Source organism: Colletotrichum spaethianum (assembly GCF_022836535.1).
Source record: "Colletotrichum spaethianum MAFF 239500 DNA, contig15, whole genome shotgun sequence".
NCBI classification, from domain to species: Eukaryota; Fungi; Ascomycota; class Sordariomycetes; order Glomerellales; family Glomerellaceae; genus Colletotrichum; species Colletotrichum spaethianum.
The window spans coordinates 121204-142145 of record NW_026054785.1 but is presented as its reverse complement, the minus strand read 5'-3'; the positions used below and the strand labels follow the sequence as shown (position 1 = coordinate 142145).

The 20942-nt window shown below is 49.0% G+C and overlaps 4 protein-coding genes across 4 annotated transcripts; 2 read left to right on the top strand and 2 right to left on the bottom strand.

The window, feature by feature from the left end:
• Positions 1-6377: 6377 nt before the first annotated feature.
• ColSpa_06297 (phenylacetaldoxime dehydratase) lies at positions 6378-7487 on the top strand (the record flags this gene model as incomplete). Its single annotated transcript, XM_049272509.1, has 1 exon — positions 6378-7487. One exon carries the CDS (start codon positions 6378-6380, stop codon positions 7485-7487), a length of 1110 nt encoding a protein of 369 aa, XP_049128466.1.
• Positions 7488-11191: 3704 nt separating this feature from the next.
• ColSpa_06296 (uncharacterized protein) lies at positions 11192-11891 on the bottom strand (the record flags this gene model as incomplete). The annotated part of the gene is made up of 2 exons (XM_049272508.1): positions 11192-11386; positions 11565-11891. The coding sequence occupies 2 exons, from the start codon at positions 11889-11891 to the stop codon at positions 11192-11194; spliced, it is 522 nt and encodes a 173-aa protein (XP_049128465.1).
• Positions 11892-14829: 2938 nt separating this feature from the next.
• Positions 14830-16704, bottom strand: ColSpa_06295 (thiamine pathway transporter THI73; the record flags this gene model as incomplete). The annotated part of the gene is made up of 6 exons (XM_049272507.1): positions 14830-15147; positions 15201-15312; positions 15368-15591; positions 15612-16159; positions 16271-16379; positions 16471-16704. 6 exons carry the CDS (start codon positions 16702-16704, stop codon positions 14830-14832), a joined length of 1545 nt encoding a protein of 514 aa, XP_049128464.1.
• Positions 16705-19374: 2670 nt separating this feature from the next.
• On the top strand, positions 19375-20598 carry ColSpa_06294 (satratoxin biosynthesis SC1 cluster protein 4; the record flags this gene model as incomplete). Its single annotated transcript, XM_049272506.1, has 3 exons — positions 19375-19588; positions 19833-20206; positions 20266-20598. 3 exons carry the CDS (start codon positions 19375-19377, stop codon positions 20596-20598), a joined length of 921 nt encoding a protein of 306 aa, XP_049128463.1.
• Positions 20599-20942: the final 344 nt, after the last annotated feature.

Here is a 20942-nt window from a genome sequence, read left to right as displayed (position 1 = left end):
GCTACGTCTTCGCCGGCGAGGAGCCAATCAGTGACGCCAGATGCTTTACTCGGAGCCCCGTCTGGCAAAGTTTGAGGCATATGTGATCTTCAAAGCAGAGCAACCAAACTAGTTGGATCAAACGAGGTTGATGCCTCTGAAAATCTAGGTCAGGCTTACCCAGTTTGAGTGTTTACATATCTCAGTCACATATACTGTGCAGCTCGGTTTTAGACTTAGAGCGTAGGTCACGAGGCAGATTGAACGGCAGAAAAAACATGGAGCTTGCACAAGATATTGGTGAACATGGGACAGGACATACCCACAGCATCAGCTTCCATTACGCCCGGATTTTACACCCTGAAAGAGGTGCTTTCATAAGGCTTTCAAATATACAAACTCTTCGGCGCCGAAACCGCAAGAATATTATGCAATGGTCTAGCCTGTATTTGCGTGAGTAAGATCAATTGGCTCAGATCCGGATGAATATCAGCCTTTAGAGTCAGTTCAGTAACCTGGGCTTAGACGTTCAGAATATCGTCAGGTTGATAATAAATGAGACAAGCAAAGGTGATAATTCTCAGCTGGTTGCCGCCCAAAATTGGGAGTAAATTGCTCAGAGTTTGAAGTTGCATGTACTGTCTTTATAACGTGGATTAGATTGTATTCAAGAAGTACCACCATGAAAAAACAAACCAAAGAAAAAAGGACCGGAAGGAATTAGTTTCCTAGATTAGGGAAGACAACATGCGGCCAAGTCTTCAGCTATTTGCCATTGCGGATAGTTTTGATTCTGTCCAGCATTCAATGAACAGAAACGACCTAGCATGATGTATACTGTCCATTTTTGCTAAATGACGACAGAAATCCAAGGAAACGCTAGCCAGCATGTATTTAACCTTGAAACGGCACAGAGAGGCCTTTGAAAGGAAATCATTTGCTTGTAATTGTTGGTCCTTGGAAGAAAGCATGCCGCCAAGAGGCGGCTGCGTAACGTAGGCTGAGTACATGTATGTAGGGTGTCATACCACGCACGTTCGATTTGTCGAGCCTCCTTCTGCATGTATCTAGGTAACTCGGTCGTCTTCTTCCCGATGACCGAATTGGTTCTTAGTGATCCTTGCAGTGACTGGGAGTGGCTAAGACGTGCCAGTCGTTGGGTTTCCCAGAGTCTGTTGGTTGGTCATCACGCAACCGAGATTCTGATAGCGCCCGGCATTATTTGGACGTTCTTCTTCTATTCCTTATCTGCTTATAATCTCTATTAATCAATAAAGAAGCACATCCAATCGAAAAGCATTCAAGTTGAATCAACAGCCATTCAAGTAATAAAAAAAAGACCTCTGGGTGGGAAGACATGAACTAACACTCAATATTTATCGTTTCAGCTCAACAGCATGGCATCTTCTTCCTCATACGAAGTGTGGGACGCAAAGTTCAACCGGCCTACCGTGGGCGGCAAAGTGATCAACCCAGCCACTGGCCAGATTGAAGATGCAGGGCCAACATTCATCGCAGGCCCACCGAGCATCAACGTACTATATTTCAATATCGAGCCGTCGTCTTCAGGGTGGAAATCTGTAGGGTTTTCTCTCAGCTGTCCTATCAACAGGGCTTTGTGCGAAGTCGCCTCGCACATACAACAGGACGTCTACTCGATACACAGCCTCAACGCAAGTGTGTACTCATTGACGGTAGTGTGCAAGAGCGGGGCAACGTTGGAGAACTTTCGGAGTGTAATAAGGAAGATGAAGATCGATTTGAACGAGAATTTTGAGGAAACTGAGGAAAGGCCTTTGGGCGTAGGGGGGGATAGCGCACCGAAGACGACTTCTTGAGCCGAAAATGTCTAGTCGAGGCAAATCGACCACGTTCGAAAGCGAGTGCTGGGCGAGGTCGCAGGGTGAAAAGGATTAAGCCATGATCTACATATATAATCTTTGTTATGCACTTTTCCCCCTAGAGACACTGTGCACGGGGTTGCACGCGGAGGTAGCTTTCTAATTTCTCTATCAGAACACCTGTATCCCGCACTGTTATACCCTGTGGACGCAATGGAAGGTGCGGGACACCCAAATAATGACCTAATCATGAGAAACCCCCATTTATACTATGAATCATAGTTGTAGGCTTCAGTAACTGGTGTTGTTTGTCGGCGCGGAATCCCTAATACATACAACAAGCTACTAGTGGTATGGAAGAGCTATCCGTATATGCTACATCTTTGTTGGCACAGTCTCGGGGGCAATACATCACATTTAAAACCGCAACCTCTGTGAGGTACGCTCCGCAGCGAATCTGTAACCACCAGCCCAACCCCGCGCATGTCACATTTCTTCGTCGTGTTGCAGTCTCTTTACGTTCAAGAGACGTTGGAGAGAATAGTGTGGTCGAAGTGATGCTTCGATGGTCGTGGCATCGCCGTTGGAACGAAGATGAAGATGAGATATTTTCTTAGCTGAGCAAAATAGCCCCAAACCCAGAACAGCCGAACTCACGCTGTCGATGATTTTATCACAATTATTCGGTCGCTGAGAAAACTATGTACACACAGGTGAAGCTGGATTGGCGCCATGCGTCGTTGATGGGTGCCTGATTGTACATTAAGAGTCTTTCACACACTGAGAATCTCAAAGATACCCTGAGTGCTGGCTCCAAATAAGATATCAAATTTGTCGCGCCCTGTGTTGGGAAACCTCAAGTGTCGAGTTTTGCCTTTCCATCAGACTACGGGTCCAAGAACAGAAATCTGCTACAGAGAGGAAGATTTTTAATGTACAATCAGTTTAGAGACGGATCGGTTATGTTGTATTAAAGCATTTCTAGAGGAACAACTTGTACGTCCTAACGAGCTACATTCCAGTACATTGCAAGGTTATACTTGGAATGGTTAAACAGATGTGATTGAAGAGCGTCAATCCTGCTTTTCATACTTCTTGCGATACGAGACCCAGGGCAGAGTCGTCACTGTGCAGGCGCTGCAGTTCTTCATGATACCCACAAGCATTTAGGAATGGTGCTAGCCAGGATCTTTACTCGCGGATGTCGCAATATCACTCTGATGCCCGAATCTAATCTAATCTTGAGGAGTCCACAGAGTGATGAACAACTCAAAAGAAAGAGGTGTCGTCGAGTTGTACCCAACTAGATGTGTCGTGAACCTGCGGGGTTGAGTCGTCCGCAGTCCCGCTCCTCGGTTTGCCGAAGCCCCATGACTTCAAATGGGTCAGCTCCGTCACCCTGTTGCGCATCTTGACAAAGCTTAACTTCCCCGTAATCTAGCACATACTTATAACGTCACGATACGACACCACAGTGTCATGTACCAGGTCGCTCGAACTAATTTTTCGTAAATGTTAGCCCTAGATATGATTGGAAGGTGCAGCTTCATAGCACATCCTAATCTTGACTTGAGTAAGACATTCTCATTTGGCACAGGCATCACCTGAGCGGGATACGGTTACAACACACCATCAGACGATCCAATGGGTCCCATCGCTTGACACCCGGTATCTCATTCTCTGTCTGGTCGCCGCTGCGCAGCGCTCTCATTTACTATTACAATATTGTGTGTGCGCAAAAGGTCTCGTTCTGGTAGAGATTTATCTATTGCTTCATGACACTTCTAACAATCAAGGTTGGACTTTGACACCAACTTTTTCAACCTACCTATGAGATTTCGAATGTGGTCTTGACGTGATTAGTCCCATTACGAATCACTTCATCCGATCGCTTGGCTGAAACAGTTACATCGTTCTGACTCTTCATAATGCGCTCTTCGCTGTCATTATCAATTTCAATCCAGCCTAGACCTTTGCGTTGGCGACCATCATTTCCCAGACGGTCAAGACGATGGGCACTGTCTTTTGCACCAATCGTCACAATATGGCTAGCTGGCTCTTGACCCCCTGTCTTGGAGCAATTTTTGGAAGTCCGAGACCGCACGGCTGAAGCGTTTTTAGCTATCCACGGACCCAGGACCGGGGCATTAACAGCTAGGATCCCAACAAACTGCCGAGGTTAAATAAGGGTATTAGTGGCTTGTTCAAGGACAAAGAGAGTTTACCGGGTTCGTGAAAGGGGCTAGGGTGGTGGGCCTTACTGTTTCTCTGATAGACCAGATGGTTCCCAGGTTGATCGATTTCGCGTCTTGCAAGTAGAGAACGCACCTGAGAAGTGTGGCAATGATAATGAAGACTCCCGTACAGAGCCACATGGAGCAAATGACTTTGCCACGATCCAATCAGCGTACAATTCACAGTACGAATTGCTTGCTTCTGCTTTACCGAGCCAATGGCATCTGAACAGACCACAGTAACGGCAATGGAATGTACAAAATCATCAGATCAGTTCTTGGTGAAAGTCAGCACGACAATCAACTCTAAATTCTGATAGCTCAAGTCGGTGTGGAAGCATACATGACGTTGGTAATCCCAAGCGTGATGTAGTTGGGAATGTTCAGTGCGCACGCATCTAACACTACAAGAGCACGTTAGTCAATGAGCATATTTTCCAGCGAAAGAAACTAAAAGGGTAGAATATTACCTCCAGGATAAGGATAAATCTGCCAATTCTTGTGGATTGGCATGCACCGTGTAAGGAGAACGAGGATTGTCGCGATATAACAAAGGACTCAGGCGCCGGCAGAAATGCGAACCACTCTCTGCTGCTGTAAATTGAGCCTGTTTCCAATCAAAGAGGTTGGTTGGTTAGTAGTACGTTCTCAAGCTTCCAAAATCATTCGTGTGGGTAGAAAATCATACGTGAGCCTGCGGTAAAGAAAAAGCATGCATGCCTTCAAGCACCAAATGAGAGTAACGTAAAGGACCCATCCCGCAAGGAAACATTTGCTTCCTATGATTATTCGTTCTTTTTGTTGATCGGAAAGTGTCAGAGCAAACTCGTCACTCATTCCTGTAATGCTTCCATATCGACCTGTACGACCAAAGTTAGATTTTGGCAGCCAAGGTATTCGGGGACGACGGGATTGGAAGGAATTCTCACCGATCAACTCCAGCATTATCAATTCGCCCTGAACCAAAAATCAGCTGAAGTTCTGTTGCAATAGCGATCATTTGCTTGAGCTTGCTTACCGTCCAGAAAAAAACTGGAATGGCCGCAAAGTAGTCATCTCCTTCCCAATTGGTCCCAACAATCCTCGTCCGATAAACGATGCGAACCAGAAGCACGAGCAATCCAATGGCATCTTCGGTCCAAGCCTCAACCTGGAACGGTGTTGCCATGGTGTGAACAAGTGGTGGTGGTGGTGGTGGTGGTGGTGGGGTGAAGTTGGGCTATGGAGTTGCGGTGGTCTCTCGTCCGCAAGTAAGCCCCTCCTCTTCAAGATCATGCGGACTTTTTCTGTCTTCGTCTTCCAGGCATCGAAGTTTTGCTGGGGATTCGGGCATGAGTTTATACGATTGCGCTTCATCAAATTCCATTCATGCCCTCGTCTTCCCTGATCATTAAACGCTGAAATCCTGAACAGCAAGGGGGTAAACAGGGCTGTTTGTGGCCTTGAGTTACATTCGGTGTTCTGCCATGAGGAACGGATATTAAGTTCCCGTGAGTGCATAAATCGCGCAAAAGAGCTTTGTGTCCTAGTGTCGGTTGTTCCACATCGATCTGCGCCCAGCTGAGCAATTCTGATGCTTCAGTTGACTAGGAAATGCGTACTCTTGTACCTTGCCAGTGGGGAATCTGCATCCAGTAGCATATTGATCGGGTTCTGATGGTTAATTATCCCTGCAAGTGTCCATTTTGACTGATGCGCAAGATGCAAGACGCTATTATGTATATCTCATGCTTCTGTCATTCGTTGAATAATGGACTTTGAGATTTCTCGATGTGGATGCTTCTCGTGGCGCCATCTCTCTAGCATAAAGCCAGCGCCCGGGGAAGTTACTAGCTGGGGTATAGCTTACATTTATCAGGAGAAACAGAAATTAGATGGTAGGCCGTATAGAAGATCGCTTCCTTGACTTAGATAAAGCCATTGGCATTTGGGACAGACACGGTCGATATTGAGAAGGACTCGAGTCTGCCTAAAGTTCATCTCATGATACCGCCGTCGTTCGGAAGCAGCTTAATCTAGAGTATATTTCAGTTAGATAAGGGTGTGGTGGTCTCCGACAATGCAAAGGGTCATGTGCAGAGAAGACAATTGTCTTTCGTTCTTTGTTCATGATCCCTGTATATGCGTATCGGCAGCGCATCTGGATGGATTTGCCATGTTTGCTAGGTTCCCACAACGAAGTCAACGGGGTGGAGATTGCTTTTCGAGCCGCTGCCCATGTTCAGGCACTCTAATTTGGCTTAAAACCACAGCCCCCGAGTTTGGTTGGGTTGTCATGTATCGTTTTCCCCCATGCTACCAATCCCATCCCACGTATTACAACATGCTTGTTTCCGCGATTCCAGAGCACTTGCAGTGCCCCCGAAAGGTAGCTGCCAAAGGACCACCTGACTTTATACCTCCTTTCCCGGCCTATAGTGCCGGCTTCCCCAAAGACACGAAAGACCTTGTGTTTGCTGTCATTGGTGCTCAGTACACCTCCGCTGATAGGGCAAATGGAGATGCCATCGCGCAATTGACCAATTTCACTGCCTCCATGGCCGTCGAAATCGAAGCCCGTCCCCAGTTCGCTGAATGGGCTTCGGTAACCGACAACCTGGGCTACTACAATATTGTTCATTTGGCTTACTGGCCCAGCAAACCTGCATACGAACAGTGGGCTGGCGATTCGGGTTTCCGAAAATGGTGGGAGAGCCTTGACCTCGATTCACAAAGCCACGGATGGTTCCTCGAGACATTTCTCCCCACCATCGACCGATTCGAAACCATCTTTTCCAACAACGAAGTTCCCGAGGGGGCGGCACATATGAGAGAGCGGGTGATCGGTCCCATCAAGGAACATGTGTACTGGGGTAGCATGCGCGATCGTATGCCTGCTGCCCAGAGTGATAAACTCGTAGGAGAAAAGATCGAGCAGACCAAACCGAACGGCGTCATTGCGCACAGCGAGGTGAAAGCGGATCATGACAAGACACCAAAACCATCCAGTGTTCGTATCCCGGGCAAAAGTAACCTGGCTGTCATACGGTCTGGCCAGGACTGGTCTGGTACGCTGCCCGAAGAGCGAAAACTCTACCTCGAGACTATGCATCCTGTTTTGATCAGAGGCATGGACTTCTTGCGGGACCAAGGTAGTGATGTTGGTTGTCACAGCTGTCGCTTCATGGACCTCATCGATCCTGCGACGGGAAAAGCAGACAAGGATCGCACCTTTGGACTGGCTTTCTTCGATGAACTCGGTTCGCTCGAGGGATGGGCCAAGCAACATTCGACACATTTGGAAATCTTTGGGGGGTTCTTGCAATACGCAAAAAAGCTTGACAACAATGTTTCCCTTCGATTGTTTCACGAAGTCTTGGTACTCAAACCGGAGCAGCAGATGTTTGAATACGTTGGTTGTCATCCAAGAACTGGCTTGTTGGCAATTTCTTGAGCGATGCACGATGCAGCAGACTTAGGTCATCAAACATACCCGAGGTGTTTCCAATGATTTAAATGGAATGAAACTCCCAAACCTTGCCGGAAGTTAGAAGTTGTGGTAATCAACAATGACCACGGTGCATTGTAAGGCAATACTAGGACATTGGGCACCGTCTTGAGATAACAGAGCATAGTTAACAGATGGGATCTCATTGTACTGTGCTAGGAGAAAGGAGTACTCCGCGCAAACAGGATCAATAGGAGAGAATAATACGGGTCATGCTTGATTGATAGATTCGAAACCTGGTCATCTTTTTGCGCATCATAGGCTCCCAGATCCCAATATTGCGACCAATTGAATCCAGACTTTGCTATCTCGTGAATGGAGAAAAGTGACTAATCTTCTCTTCCACCTTGATCTTCACTGGGAAACATGGGAATCAACACTACGCCTGCTAATAGCGTCCGTGCCAACTTTCAAGTACCAGCAATTACACCCTGGTCTCAAGCAATCTTTCAACCCACATCACAGACTTAATAAAACCGTATCAAGCCTCTCATAGAAGCCTCACATCTGACGTGGTCAAAATGCTGCCATGTATCAGGAGATGTATGTTGACTCACGTGAAGTCATGTAATATTTATGATGCAACTTCGAGCTGAAAAGTGGCTCAACACACTCGTCCTACCGTTCTTGTTGAAGAACTCGTGATAGACCGCCCAGACCCATCGACCAGAATCCTGACTGTGTGACTATTCCCCTTTAAAGCGATAGAGTGGTCGAATACCTTGCTTCCGGTGAGTTCCAACGTAACACAAAGACCATTGTCGACTACTTTGCCCTTCTGAGCCAAAAGATCTTTGTGTGCAGAAATATTGATCCGGCCCAGCTTGCCAACACGCTTCATAGCGAGTGTTAATGTCGATTTGATGACGATGCCGCTCTATACCAGAGTGACATCATTAAGTAGCTTACGCCAGTCTTTTTCGGGCCAATGCTGTACATACAACCGTTTTAGGGCCTTGGTCTGTATGTTTATACCCCAAGTAGACAAACTCCTGCACAAACTACCTACATACTGCCAATGGCCAAGCACGACTACGAAGCCAAGCACGACTACGAAGGAGGCTTTCGGGAGTATTCAAGCAATGCCTCCCTTGTAATCTTTGGACGATGTAACTTTCAGTATCAGGGTTTGAAAGGAGCAGATGAAATCCACGATCGATTCGAAAGCGGAGGCTGTAGATGGGTTGTATCTTCTGGTAACCCTAACTTAGCCGCGTCATGGCTTTCTATTCGGGATAGAACAGCGCTTTCGGGGTACGCTGTTTTGGAAAGTCAATGTTGACGAGTGTGGGCTAAGCCAAGAACAATTAAGACTAGTTGTGTCCATTACACAAGAATGGGATACTAGTTTGCGTTGCTGCGGTCTTCACGAGTTGGGCAACATTGATACACAAGGCACTTCTTCAATTCGGAAACAGAGCCAAGTTTGGACAGCTGTGGCAATACACTAAGGCTTTGCGTCATCGGCGCAAAAAAATAAATATCAATAAAACAAGTTTTCTGTATAAATTCGTCCTGAAAGCAGTATGGTCTGGGTGACAAAATCGACTGTTTGGCGTCAAGCGCGAAAGAGGAGTAATATGATCTATTGGCTCATTGTCTTCAGCTGTAACTCAACAACGAACAGGTCCGCAGATGCTGTCAGTATGTTAGCTTTCCAGGAGTCCCCAAAAAACTGGGCATTACATACATATTATGATGCTAGCAGCCAATGCAGCTGCACTACTCCTTGAGAGTATGAATTCTACATTATCCGCTGCCAGTTGGAAGGTATTCAAGTCGCAAAAGGACCTCGTAACCATGATCGACAGTCTCGGATTTGCAGTTCACATATGTCGATTTCGGGGTGCTAGACTTTGCAACCAAGGCCTCAAAACTGCATTCAAGCCCTTAATGATGGACGAATGTGCTAGCATCACTGATGCAAATCCGTTCTCTTTCAATCGGCATTCCATCTGTAAGCAATTCCACAGCTTGTGCTCTTAAGGAGCTTGCTAATGTTCTTCTATCTTCAATGCCGTTGTAATCTTTCAAGAGTTCGTCGTTCACGAGGGTCGTTCGTACTTAGGTGCAAGGTGCAGTTGATGTCTTGAGAGTTGACGCGGCGAGATTGCAAAATGGGTGGTATTTGTGATCCCTTCTAAAAGAAATGCAAAGCTTCTTGTCAGTAAAATTCCAACAAAAGCCGCTCATATTCCAGGTTTGCGAATGGACACCGCCGGAGTGGGCACGCACCGTTCCAGGAATGAAAATCAAACACTCCTGCTGTTCCGCAAACCATCGCAGGGCTGTTTTTCGACCGGAATCCCATTCTCAAAACCATTGGTCGGCAAATGCATCTATTCCTATTGGCCTCGTGATGTTGTTGTACATAGCAACTTTGTCGACTCCGAAGCTGGGGAAGATTTGGGATTCTTAACTTCATTAGAAAATGACCTAAGGGGCATACTAGTCTGACTTAGTGGCAGTCAGATGTGCAACAGCCAATAAACTGCTTGGCAAAGAGCCCGTAACAAGTCGCCGTGACCAGTCATCGTATGGAAATTGGTGGTTCGGGGTTCCTGGGGTTCGTTTGGATGCTCGTGGTTCGCAAGAGGTGATGCTGAGGAATAACACGTGTTTCGATGTTTCAGACATGGTCGGGAAACTGACGTGTGTGCCTGACAGGATAGTTCATTGCGGTAACCTCTCAAGGAAGTACAGGAGACGTCAAATTTGACTACAGCCGATATCCCACATGGGCCGAAGCCGACTCCAGCCGACAGTCTTTGTTTCTGATATGCTTTAGCAGCTCCTCGTCACGTCCCTTCTGCACTACACCGCGGTACGAGAAGCTATGTACCGTTATCCCACCGGCAGACGAGGCCACCTCATCGTATGCGGGACCTGGTCGAGCGCCACGCAGGGCGTGGGTAAATAAATCCCGCGTAACACAATGTCTTACAGAGAAGCTCTTCAACAATTTGAGAGCCGCAATGAGGCAAATGCCAGTGTTGTCGACAATATTAGTTACATACCTTAGTAGCCACTTGCACTTCCGATATAAGCGTAGAAAAACATTTGCGCGTCTTGATCTATGTTACTATCTGATGTGTATCGTTTCCTTGGACTAGCTAGGACCCGGATAGCCACTGGATCCTTTTAAAGGATCAAGAACAAATGGCTTGATATTCTCGATAAACTCTTTGTCGCTCTCATTCCCCCGTAAGCACCAGCACCAGATTGCCATTCCCAAGCAGCGATCCCATGACAGCAGCGGGATAAGAGGTTTGTTGTCCATTGTCAAGCTCGCTTCCTCGCACATCCGGCTGACCGTCAACACATCGTCGTCACTCATGTCCAGTAGCGCCGGGTCTGTCGGCACAAGTCCGCACCAATGCGCTGGTGGGCCATCCCATATCATCAGTGGTAGAGGTAATTTAATTCGTAGGAGAGCGGGCTCTGCGTTTCGGGAAAGTCGTAGCGCTGGGTGTATCGTCATGAAAAGTGTTTGTAGGATCAGATGGAGCTTGAACTGAAAAACGGCGAGACTGCAGGCGTGTTGTTAGTCATGGCTTTATCAGGGTATCGCACACGAACCCGGTTCTGTCCTCGCGCATAGCTTCTACTGGTGGTATTTGCCTCGCCGCTTTGACATGAACAGGCTCAACTTACCGCTGGTATAGTTCTCTGAATACCCAAGGGTAGCCGTTGTGCCCACAAAGTCGCGATCCCGCGTTGATCTTTGACTGATCGTAGACTCCTGTGGCCTTGAACGTCTCTAACAACATGGCGTGCGTCATCATAATGTTGTCCATGGATTTATCCGCCCGGTATGGCACGAGGATCGTCGAAATCAATGTAGCCTGGAAGATGGGCAATAAGTCCATCCGCGGTGATAGAAAGCCTTGCCTCGACTGTTCCAGTAGATCAAGCTAAAGCCTTGTTAGCTGTATGAATCTTGAGGGGAAGCTCAAGCGTACAGAATGCCGTCCCGATGCAGACAAAGAGAATATGTACAGTCAAATGATGGGTGATACATACAAGCTTGTTTCCAGTCTCTATTAAGAGGTGGTCATGGAACTCGATGGCGAGGTCTCTGAATTCTTGTGATTCAGCGAACCACAAGCCAACGGCCATGACAGCCTGCATCAGAAGCTTTGGTTGCGCAGTTGTTTCGAACACTTCGCGATGCAACAGAGGCCACTGTGGGTGGAACTGTTCGAAATAGATCCTCTGCAGCTGTAACCTCATGCGTTTGTCCATAGTGAATTGAGAGCCAGGGGTGCTAAAGTCGAGCGTGTCATCCATTGTCGTGGGTGCTGGTGCTGGTGACATGGAGGACTGCATCGGCATGCCGGTGGGCGGCATGCTCGCTATCATCGGCTGGGGCAAGGCAACGGGGTTTGGCGTCGTTTCCGGAGCTGTAACGGAGCCGGAGGGTGATCTGGACAAAGACTTTGTACGCGGCCGCGGCCAGTCGCACGACTTCCCCTTGTCACTGCAAGTCGAGCAGACAGGCTGCCGGCCATCGCATCTGGTCTTTGTCCGGTGGCATGGAATACAGGCTTGTGCTACCCGGGTTGGCGGGGCAGAAGGGCCATGGAGTACCATATGCCTGCGGAGAGTGTCTCTGATGGTTGGGGTTTGTCAGTCAGTTGAGGATTACACACCCTGGACAACGCGTCTGCTATACGGAACTCGGCAATGGAACGGCATTGACAGAGACAAAGGAGAGAATTGAGCGGCATCAACCATACCCTCTTGTAAACTTTGTACCACATGATGGGCACGAAAAAGAAGGCGTCGCTGTATGCTCCTTTTTGTGACGCGTGAGGTGTTCCTTGCGAAGGTAGGAGCGGCCGCAGCCTTCATGGTCGCAGGTGAAGGGCATCTCGAATACCTCCAGCACGAAAAATGCGTAGATCCATCGCACCGGAGAAGGTTCCGAAGAGTATACTAGATCTAAAGGGGAGTCGTTGAAAAGGAGTCAAACATGCAAGATAGTCGTGTGCGTGGGTATGTTTGTGTGTGCGGGTGCGTAGTGGTGTTCGGACTTGGATTTCGCTTGGCTCCGAAAGAGCTATGCTGGGTGGGCTGTGACGCTAATCCATTCGTGGAAGCGCGATGCGACACACTCGCCAATGATTGGTCGGTAGAGATCCAGAAGTTTACTCATCAGGGATGACTCAGCTATGATGAGCCGGTGGGATACCGTTGAGGTGGGTCCTCTATCTCCGGCGCGGGCCTGCCGGACGCCGAATGTCTATCTATATCCGCCGGTTTGTCGGAAGGATCTAACTGGGCGCCGAACAGTAGAAGGCCAAAAAAATCAACTGCTGCATAGTCCGGGCACATGTTGACTACAAAATCCCCTCGGACTTTTCAAACCATTCTCCATAGAGGAGAAGATAAACCTACTAGACAGATCTCACTCCGGTGTTAGTGGTTCCTGAAGAGTTTCCAACCTGAGACGCATCCACACCGACTAGAATGACTATTGACGTTTCCAGGAAATCAGTATGCATTATGATAGGGCAAGGTACGAAAGTCATAGATCCCTGCAATCATGTCTGTCGGGCACTGGCCACCTCCTGCGTACATACTAAAATTTTCTTCCACTCAACGGCTATACATATTATCGTTCAGCGGTTGGGATGTCCAAGCTAGACTTCCTCCGTCTGAAGTTGAATGTGTCACAGCGAACTACAGGCCTTTCTCGATGAAATAAGGTTTACCTCTTGTGGGCTCGTCGCCGTTGTCAGTGTCCGCTCGGTCATACTTCGATGCCCTACTACTCCGCCTTCCTAACCATGGCACTTGTTGCAGGCATCGAGCGCTTCATCTTATTTAAGTTCGCCGTCGATCGCTCTTCGAAACCAAAAAACCCAATCTGTCTCACCCCTAGCGCCCAAGGTCCAGGTCTCCCAGACAGTACAGAAGCATCTACGAGGGTGGCATCGTGAACGCAGATATCTTCGAATGGCCAATCATGAAATAAATCATGACTTGCCACTAAGCAGTAAGTCATTTGGCTTGTAGTTAATTTGAATCGTTAAGTGATGCATTTGCGGGCGTAGCTAACGGCCCGATATGACGAACTGTATGGTCTTCAAGACCGATCAAGACTACTAACTCGAAAAGTTATGAAACGTAGAGACCACTTTGCTGAACCCTGAAATCGTTCCTTACCATAGCTTGTGCAAAACTTAACGAGAAAACAATTGTAATGAAGTGCTTCTCCGTGTAGAGTCACGGTTGACTGTCATAGTAAACATGCTCTGGAGATGGCGTTTGGTTCTTGAGTTGAACTCTGAATTACATGTAACGCCCACGACCCTAATTAATTCCTATGTATCAAACAATGATTGGTAAAAAGTTGAAAGACCTCTTAGAAAATTTAGCAGACTTCAAAAGGATAGCAGGCTCAAAGAGTATTAGCGTCTGTGGGGAATCGGTATTCTCGAGGAGACAGCACGAGTGAAATGACGCACTACACAGAGTACGTGCACCTTTCCGCTGCTAGTCACGGTCATGTACAAAAATTATTAAGCGGCTATCGACCTTTTGCTAAAAGTCCGACAAATAGTAGGCTTCAAACCCACATGGCTAACTCGGCAACAATCACTGTCCCTTAATTGATAAGCAAACAAAGGCGCATACATTAGCTACTTCTGGACCCCGTCCATCGTGGCGTTGCACTAATTAAGCGCAGACTCCTGCAGCTATACTCGTATAACAAAATTTCGAATAAAGTTACCAGTAGACGCCAGGTTTAAATTGGCGGCTGTCCGCGGACACCAGCTCTTGGGTACTTAGTCTGAAGGGCACATGACGCAACGCTAAGGTGGCGCCCGACGACGCGGCGCTGGGTGCGCGTCGGAAGTAGAACCAGACTTGGTGAAGATTGCGCTGCGCTGAGATCTTTTGCGCTGAAATTAGACTCCGCCACGATATTGGACAAACCCCGCAACGACACTTCAATCCCGCAATCAATTTCCATCTGTTGAGAACTCCTATCGCCACGATGAGCACCGGCCCTCAAGGCCAGTCGAAAACGCCTGTTGACGAGGTTTGCCGCCCAATAGTGTGAAGACAAAAGATTGTTGCGATGGCCCAATAGCACGGAAGCCATGTTTGCTACCTGAAACTCAATACACCACGGACGCCAACGGTAACGTCGGTAAACTCGCGGTCTGATTGGCCAATATCAGGCCAAAGTATACAGCAAATCTCCCTCAAGGGGCTTATTACATATATACGTATACTCTTTTGCCGGAACATATACATATACACCAAGCTTCCCAATCTAGTAAGTGTAACGGAAAGACTTGTTCTCCTTATCCGTCATTGACTGCCAGACCTCCGGCGCCATGTACGCGTCCTCGGACTGCCTGATGGCACCGCGTCTCTTGTTCTCCAGGCGATAGTACGCGTACAGGGCGAGTGTGACGATAGCACAGCCGGCCTGAGTGCCCATGACGGCGATCTTGGCTGGGCGGTATTCGGGCGCGTCCTTGGCCTGGAAGGTCTGAGGGCCGATGATGTTGCCCAAGGAGAATGAGCCGGAAACGATGGCAGCGGCGAAGGCGCGCTTGGTTGCACCACCAAAGTTGGCAGCAGTCCACTGGGAGTCTGTCAGTAGGTGTCTTAAAAGCCACGGACTCGCGGACCACTTACGGCGTAGAAGACGGTCAGAGGAGCGACAACGGCGTTGACAAGGTAAATACCTGCCAGGCAGCCCGAGCGGTTGCTGACGGGGAGAAAAGACATCAGAGCACCGCCAATAATGCTGTAATAGGTTAGTGGTTTACTTATTCCCCATGCCATATCTGCCATTAACTCACGCTGGGATGATGCAGATCACGATCCACGCCCATCGGTTGGATGTGCGACGAATACCGTAGCCGACGAGAAGAGTGAAAAAGATGCTGACCACACCAGAGGGCATGTTCATCAGAGCAGCACGCTTCGAATCGTAGCCGAGATTGCGAATCAGGGTAGCAGAGTAGGTGGTGACAACACCGCTAGATACGGAAAGCTTCGGCGAGTTAGCTCTGCCCAACCAAATCTTGGGGGTGGCATACGTACGAGAACAACGGCTAGAGTCATCAGGTACATCTGAGGGTCCATCAGGGCTTCGAGTATCTGCCTTGGGCGGAACTTGCGGCTCTCGATACCAGTCTGATTGACACTGACGTGCTTCAACAGGGCGACCTTCTCTATGTCCGACAACCAAGTCGCCTTCATGGGCGTATCGGGTACGAAAATGACGGTGCAGATTCCGATGGTCACGGTAAGGCAGCCTAGCACGACGAACATGATGCGCCAACCATCAAGGGCAGCATGGGGAGGGATGTGCTGAAACCCATACGATATGGCACCGCCGAGGATCTGGCCTAGACCAAGGCCAAGGTACCAGAAGGAGAAGCGCGGGGCCTGCTCAGACTTGGTATACCACTGGGAGCTGATGAGCATCAGTGATGGGCCGATGGTGGCCTCGAATATACCTAGGAAAACACGCGAGACGAGAAGAGTCTGGTAGTTGTGCGCGGCAGCACCGCAAGCGGTCGCAGTACCCCAAAGAATGACATTCAGCCCTAGCCACTTGGCCGCTGGGACCATCTGGAGGAAGTAAACTGGTAGCTGAATGTCAGCATTTTCTCTTGTTCGACTGCACGATTGCCCGTTGGTCGATGTTCTCAATTTCGGCTTCCTCCGCTAGAGATGTAAAGGTCTGGATTACGCACTGTTGGGGATCTCGAAGCAAAGAAGACCGACGAAGAGGAAGGTGGCGATATTAGAGAACTCATTGCCGACCAGCTTCAGGTCTTTAGACAAGCCCATTACTGCAGCATACTGTTGTCGCGTATCAAATCAGTTCAAAACTTTCTCAAGGAGGCCTAGAACGCAAAGAAAGAAGGCGCGCAGTGAGGATGAAGAGACGTACGTTGAGAATGACCTTGTCCAAGAATTGCATGGTGTAGCAGAGGAACATGAGCGGCACGATGCGCCAATCTATCTTGCGCCTAAGCGCATCAATGTCGACGGAGCTTGTGTCGTCCCCGGCATCGCGGTGGTCATTGAGGTACTTCCACGCGGCGTCAACGTTGCCTGAAGGCGCGGAGGAGTCGGACGAGGCCGAGCTCACAACGTCCTTGGGGTGCTTCTCTTCGGTAGACATTGTCGAGATTGTCTCCTCTAGGTTCAGGAGTGACACAATGAAGAAATAAGAAAAGGCGGAAAAAGAATTGCCCTAAGATGACCTGTCCAGTGAGAACAGGATGGGTGAAGCAGAAGCAACGCTATTCGTCCGTCTTGTGATCGACGAGGCACGCACAGGCTTCCGCTGCGGAACTGGAAAGGCTAAAGAAGGTTGAGGGGTCCCTTTTGCGATCTGCGCAGCTGTCAGATGGAAAAAGAAGAACAATAAGCAACGGGGTGAGAAGGGAGCGCAAGATAATGGTCGTAATGAAAGGGAGGGAAAAGTATCGAGGGACAAAGGCTGATTCGACTGATTAGTAGTTCATCCGGAATACAGTAGGACCCCGCCAGGAGGAGCACGTAAGAATGGGAACACCAGATCAGAGCAGTTCAAAAGGGGGATTAGAGGAGGGCCAGAAGCAACATGTTCGCCGGTGTTGCAGCTTGCGCCTCCGTAGAACCGTACCCATGCCAGCACCAGTACCTCGAGGAAATACAACCGTTCACGACCAACAATTGCTCCAACGAGCAGTTCTTAGTGCCGTACGGCGCAGTTCCCCGATCCCCCTCCTGTATCCACAAGGTTTCCGTGGTCAGACCAAATGGACCGGGGACCCCCGGCTTCGCATAGGAAGACTGGGACTGGAACCCTGGCTACCTGGTGCATGCAACCTGGACCTACAGTTCGAGGATGATGAGCGAGGGATTTCCATCCGCCCTTGATCTGCCCTCCCGTGCATGGCACTATCACAGTGGGTGTTACATCGTCAGCTGAGGACTGCAGCGGGATAGCAGCCAGAAGTTGGCCAACTTTTGAGAATTTCTCCATTGAGGACCCATCAAAGCCTTATCCCATTCGTATCCGGCGGCGGCTTCGCCTCTCAGCCTATGGTTGATGGCCAGTGTTAGTTCGTCCTAACAACTTTCTCGCCAAACCGGCCCGCTCTTCATTGTAGTAGTATCAATCGACCATCTCCCCTCACCATCTATCCGTTTACAGCTTGTCGTGCCTTATCAAGCAACCACGAGTCATCAGCCCGGAGGGATATTCTCATCGCGATGTAGTGCAAGGCAATTTTTATCGAGTGGAAAGTTCTTAGGTAAGGATATACCAGCGGGACTGATGCAAACAGAAACATGGAAAGGGGAGCTTTTTTTTCAATTTTTTTTCAAGCAATGGCAAGGCGACAAGACGGAACGGTCCAACCGACATCAAAGTACCAAATCTTAAATTTTTCCTCGAACGATACTGGATCTTTTTGGCCTGGCCAGACGGCACACACACGTGTACACACACTTAGGGAGAAGCTTTCGCCTCGTCTTCACGCATAGAGCCAAGACAGCGGCACAGCAGTACGGACGGCCGGATTTGGTAGATACCGTCCGTTGTCCTCTCTCCCCTTGCAAATCGCACCAAGACCTAATGCCGCTTAAGTCGCCCCCGTTTTACCGCCTGCATGTCTAGTGTTGAAGTGTGTAATTTGGCCAAAACTTCCATTGGACCCATGTCAAGAGGGCGCCGTGGGATATTTTGTCACGCCATAATCTTGTACCAAGTCTCAAAAGCAACCCTGACGGGTGGTTTTTATTTTTTCTAAAAGTAAACCTTCCCGTGCACAACCACAACAGCTACTTCCTTGGAGCAAAACTTCGGACGGCGTAATAGAAACCAGGCCATGGCAGTCCCGAAGAACTCTGTACGTTTGGAAACCAGACTTGCAGCCTTGGCGAGCTCAACGCGCAGCAGCTAGAAACCACGCATTGAAAGAAAACATAACGATGCAGCAGTCCTTGCTCGGCGGAGCCGCCCCCAGACACGGTAAGGCCAGGTACCTTTGCGCCGAACCCTACCCTCCCTCCAATGTCACCCTTCCAACCACCCGAGGGAGAAATTCCACACGATCAGAGTGGTATCATCGATTCTTTCTATGGCTCCAGTCCGTCCAAGGATCTCAGAGATTCCATACAACTTTCTCCCCATGTCGATGCCCTTGCGGAACCCCTTCATTGGGCCATGCTAGCACCGGTTCCCGAGACGCCCAAACCCTATCAAATTGATCGCATTTAGCCAGATTGACCCATCCTTGCGGCGCCTGAGACATTCGAGGGTCGACTGCAAGGCCAACTCTTCCTCCACCTACCCCAATGTTGTGACTGCATAAGGGTCACACTTCAGAGACGAAAGAACAATTGCAGTTACCTGGTTTACCTGGTTGTTCTTGCCTGTGGATAGGGTGATGTTGCGAGACAGGGCAGGCGAGACGATACGTAATAAAGATCCAAAGAAGTCCCAACTTGTTCCCCTTAACATAATCACAGTTCGTAGAGCGTGCTACCCGCCATCTTCCCAAATTCCGAGTCCCTCGCTTTCCACCTACAGTCTCAGTTTTTGTATTCTTTCCACCATTCAGCTGACATCGCACTTCCTTGTTTTGATCCTTACTCGGTCTTCCTGACTCTTCTCCAACGGCTTCGTCATTACTAAACCGTTGGGTCCCGCGCTTGTCTGTCTCGAAAGAAGGCGTGTCAGCTGTAACTTTCCTTTTGTCTGTAAGCCACAGTCTCACAGTTCGGCAACAATAAGGGCAGAGACAACTGTCGCCAAATTTCTTCATATCGACTGCGTGATTCGGCATTCGCAAACACCATCATGGGCTGGGTCCTAAACGCCACGGCCGAGGTCGAGGCCATCTCGCAGTGGCCGACCATTATCGCAATTGCATGCGTCCTCTCCTTTTTGTCTGTGTCAGTTGTTGGCGCACGTCTATGGATTCGGCATAGTGCTAGAGGTTTGGCGTCCGATGACTGGATGTCTGCGCTTTCTATGTTGTTTGCTCTCATCTACTCTAGTCTCACCATCGCTCGTGAGTACACCCATCTAGCTCTTTCGCCCTTGACACAGCTCTGACAAAAGAGTATCAGAGACGAGGTATGGTCTTGGTCTGCCGGTAAAGTTGCGACCGAAAGCGAATTTGATTATATATACTCGCATCAACTTTGCGGGACGTCCGTTTTATCAGCTCGGGATCAGCTTTTTCAAAATTGCGCTCCTGATTAGTTATTTGCGATTGCTCAAAGGAACCGATCAGAGAACTTATCGTCGGGTAGTGTGGCTTACAATTATTTTGGTCTTCCTTGCCCACCTAGGATGCTCCTTCTCGCTCATCTTCGCCTGCACGCCTGTCGATAAGTCCTGGAATCCCCTCAAAGACGGCACTTGCTTGCCATCGGGCCCGTCTTTTACAGCATACGCCGTCGTTACTATTGTATCCGACATTGTCGTGGCGATTCTCCCCATCCCAGTATTATTGAAGCTTAACATCCGTGTGGAAAAGAAAGCCGGTCTCATCGCCATTTTCCTACTCGGTCTCTTCACGACGGTCTGCTCTATCCTACGCTACCTCGAAATCGACCGCATCCAATACGGCGACGGAAACTCGACGATGCTTGTTTTATGGGGAACCATTGAGTTCAACGTTGGCGTAAGTTCTGCATCCGATCTTCGCAACGACTCGCGAGCTAAACTGATGACTTCGGACAGAATATTGTGTCGTCTTTGCCTTTCCTGGCGCCGGTATGCATGAAGAAGGCGAAGAACTACCGTTCAAAGTACTCGGGAGGCTCATCGCACGGACGGAGCCACCTCAAGGGCAGCGAGAGGTACAAGCTCAGCGAGATCAACCACGACAAGAGCGTCTTCGCCTCGGCGAATCACAGCAAGGGCGACAACGGCAGCGAGGAGAACATCCTTCCTGGAAACATTATAAAGTCTGTGACGTACAGCGTTCAAGTAGACGACAAAGTAGAAGCCACCACTGGCAAGTTCACTACATCTGGGCCACAACGAAGATATTCACGAGATTCGGATCTCTGAGCGCTTGCGGGTTGCGCCGTACTACACCGAAATAGCAAAATCAAAAGACAATCTGCACGATAATGTGTATGGATATTAGATGGGCATCAGATTCGATAGATTGATGATATGGGCGTTTGGGGTGTTTCCAATTTCACTACATAGCAGCGATCACATCCCATTACAGACCTTCGGGATCGGGTTAGATCTCACGCAGCACTTTTCGCTTCTGCAAAATAAAAACGATACCTCCAATCGATACCACAGACGGGGGCGAAGGGAACCTGGTCTTCACAGCACAGACTCCTGCGGGCCGCTCTCCACCTTCACCGCGCGATAGAGGGGAAGCGCAACTGGGGACAATA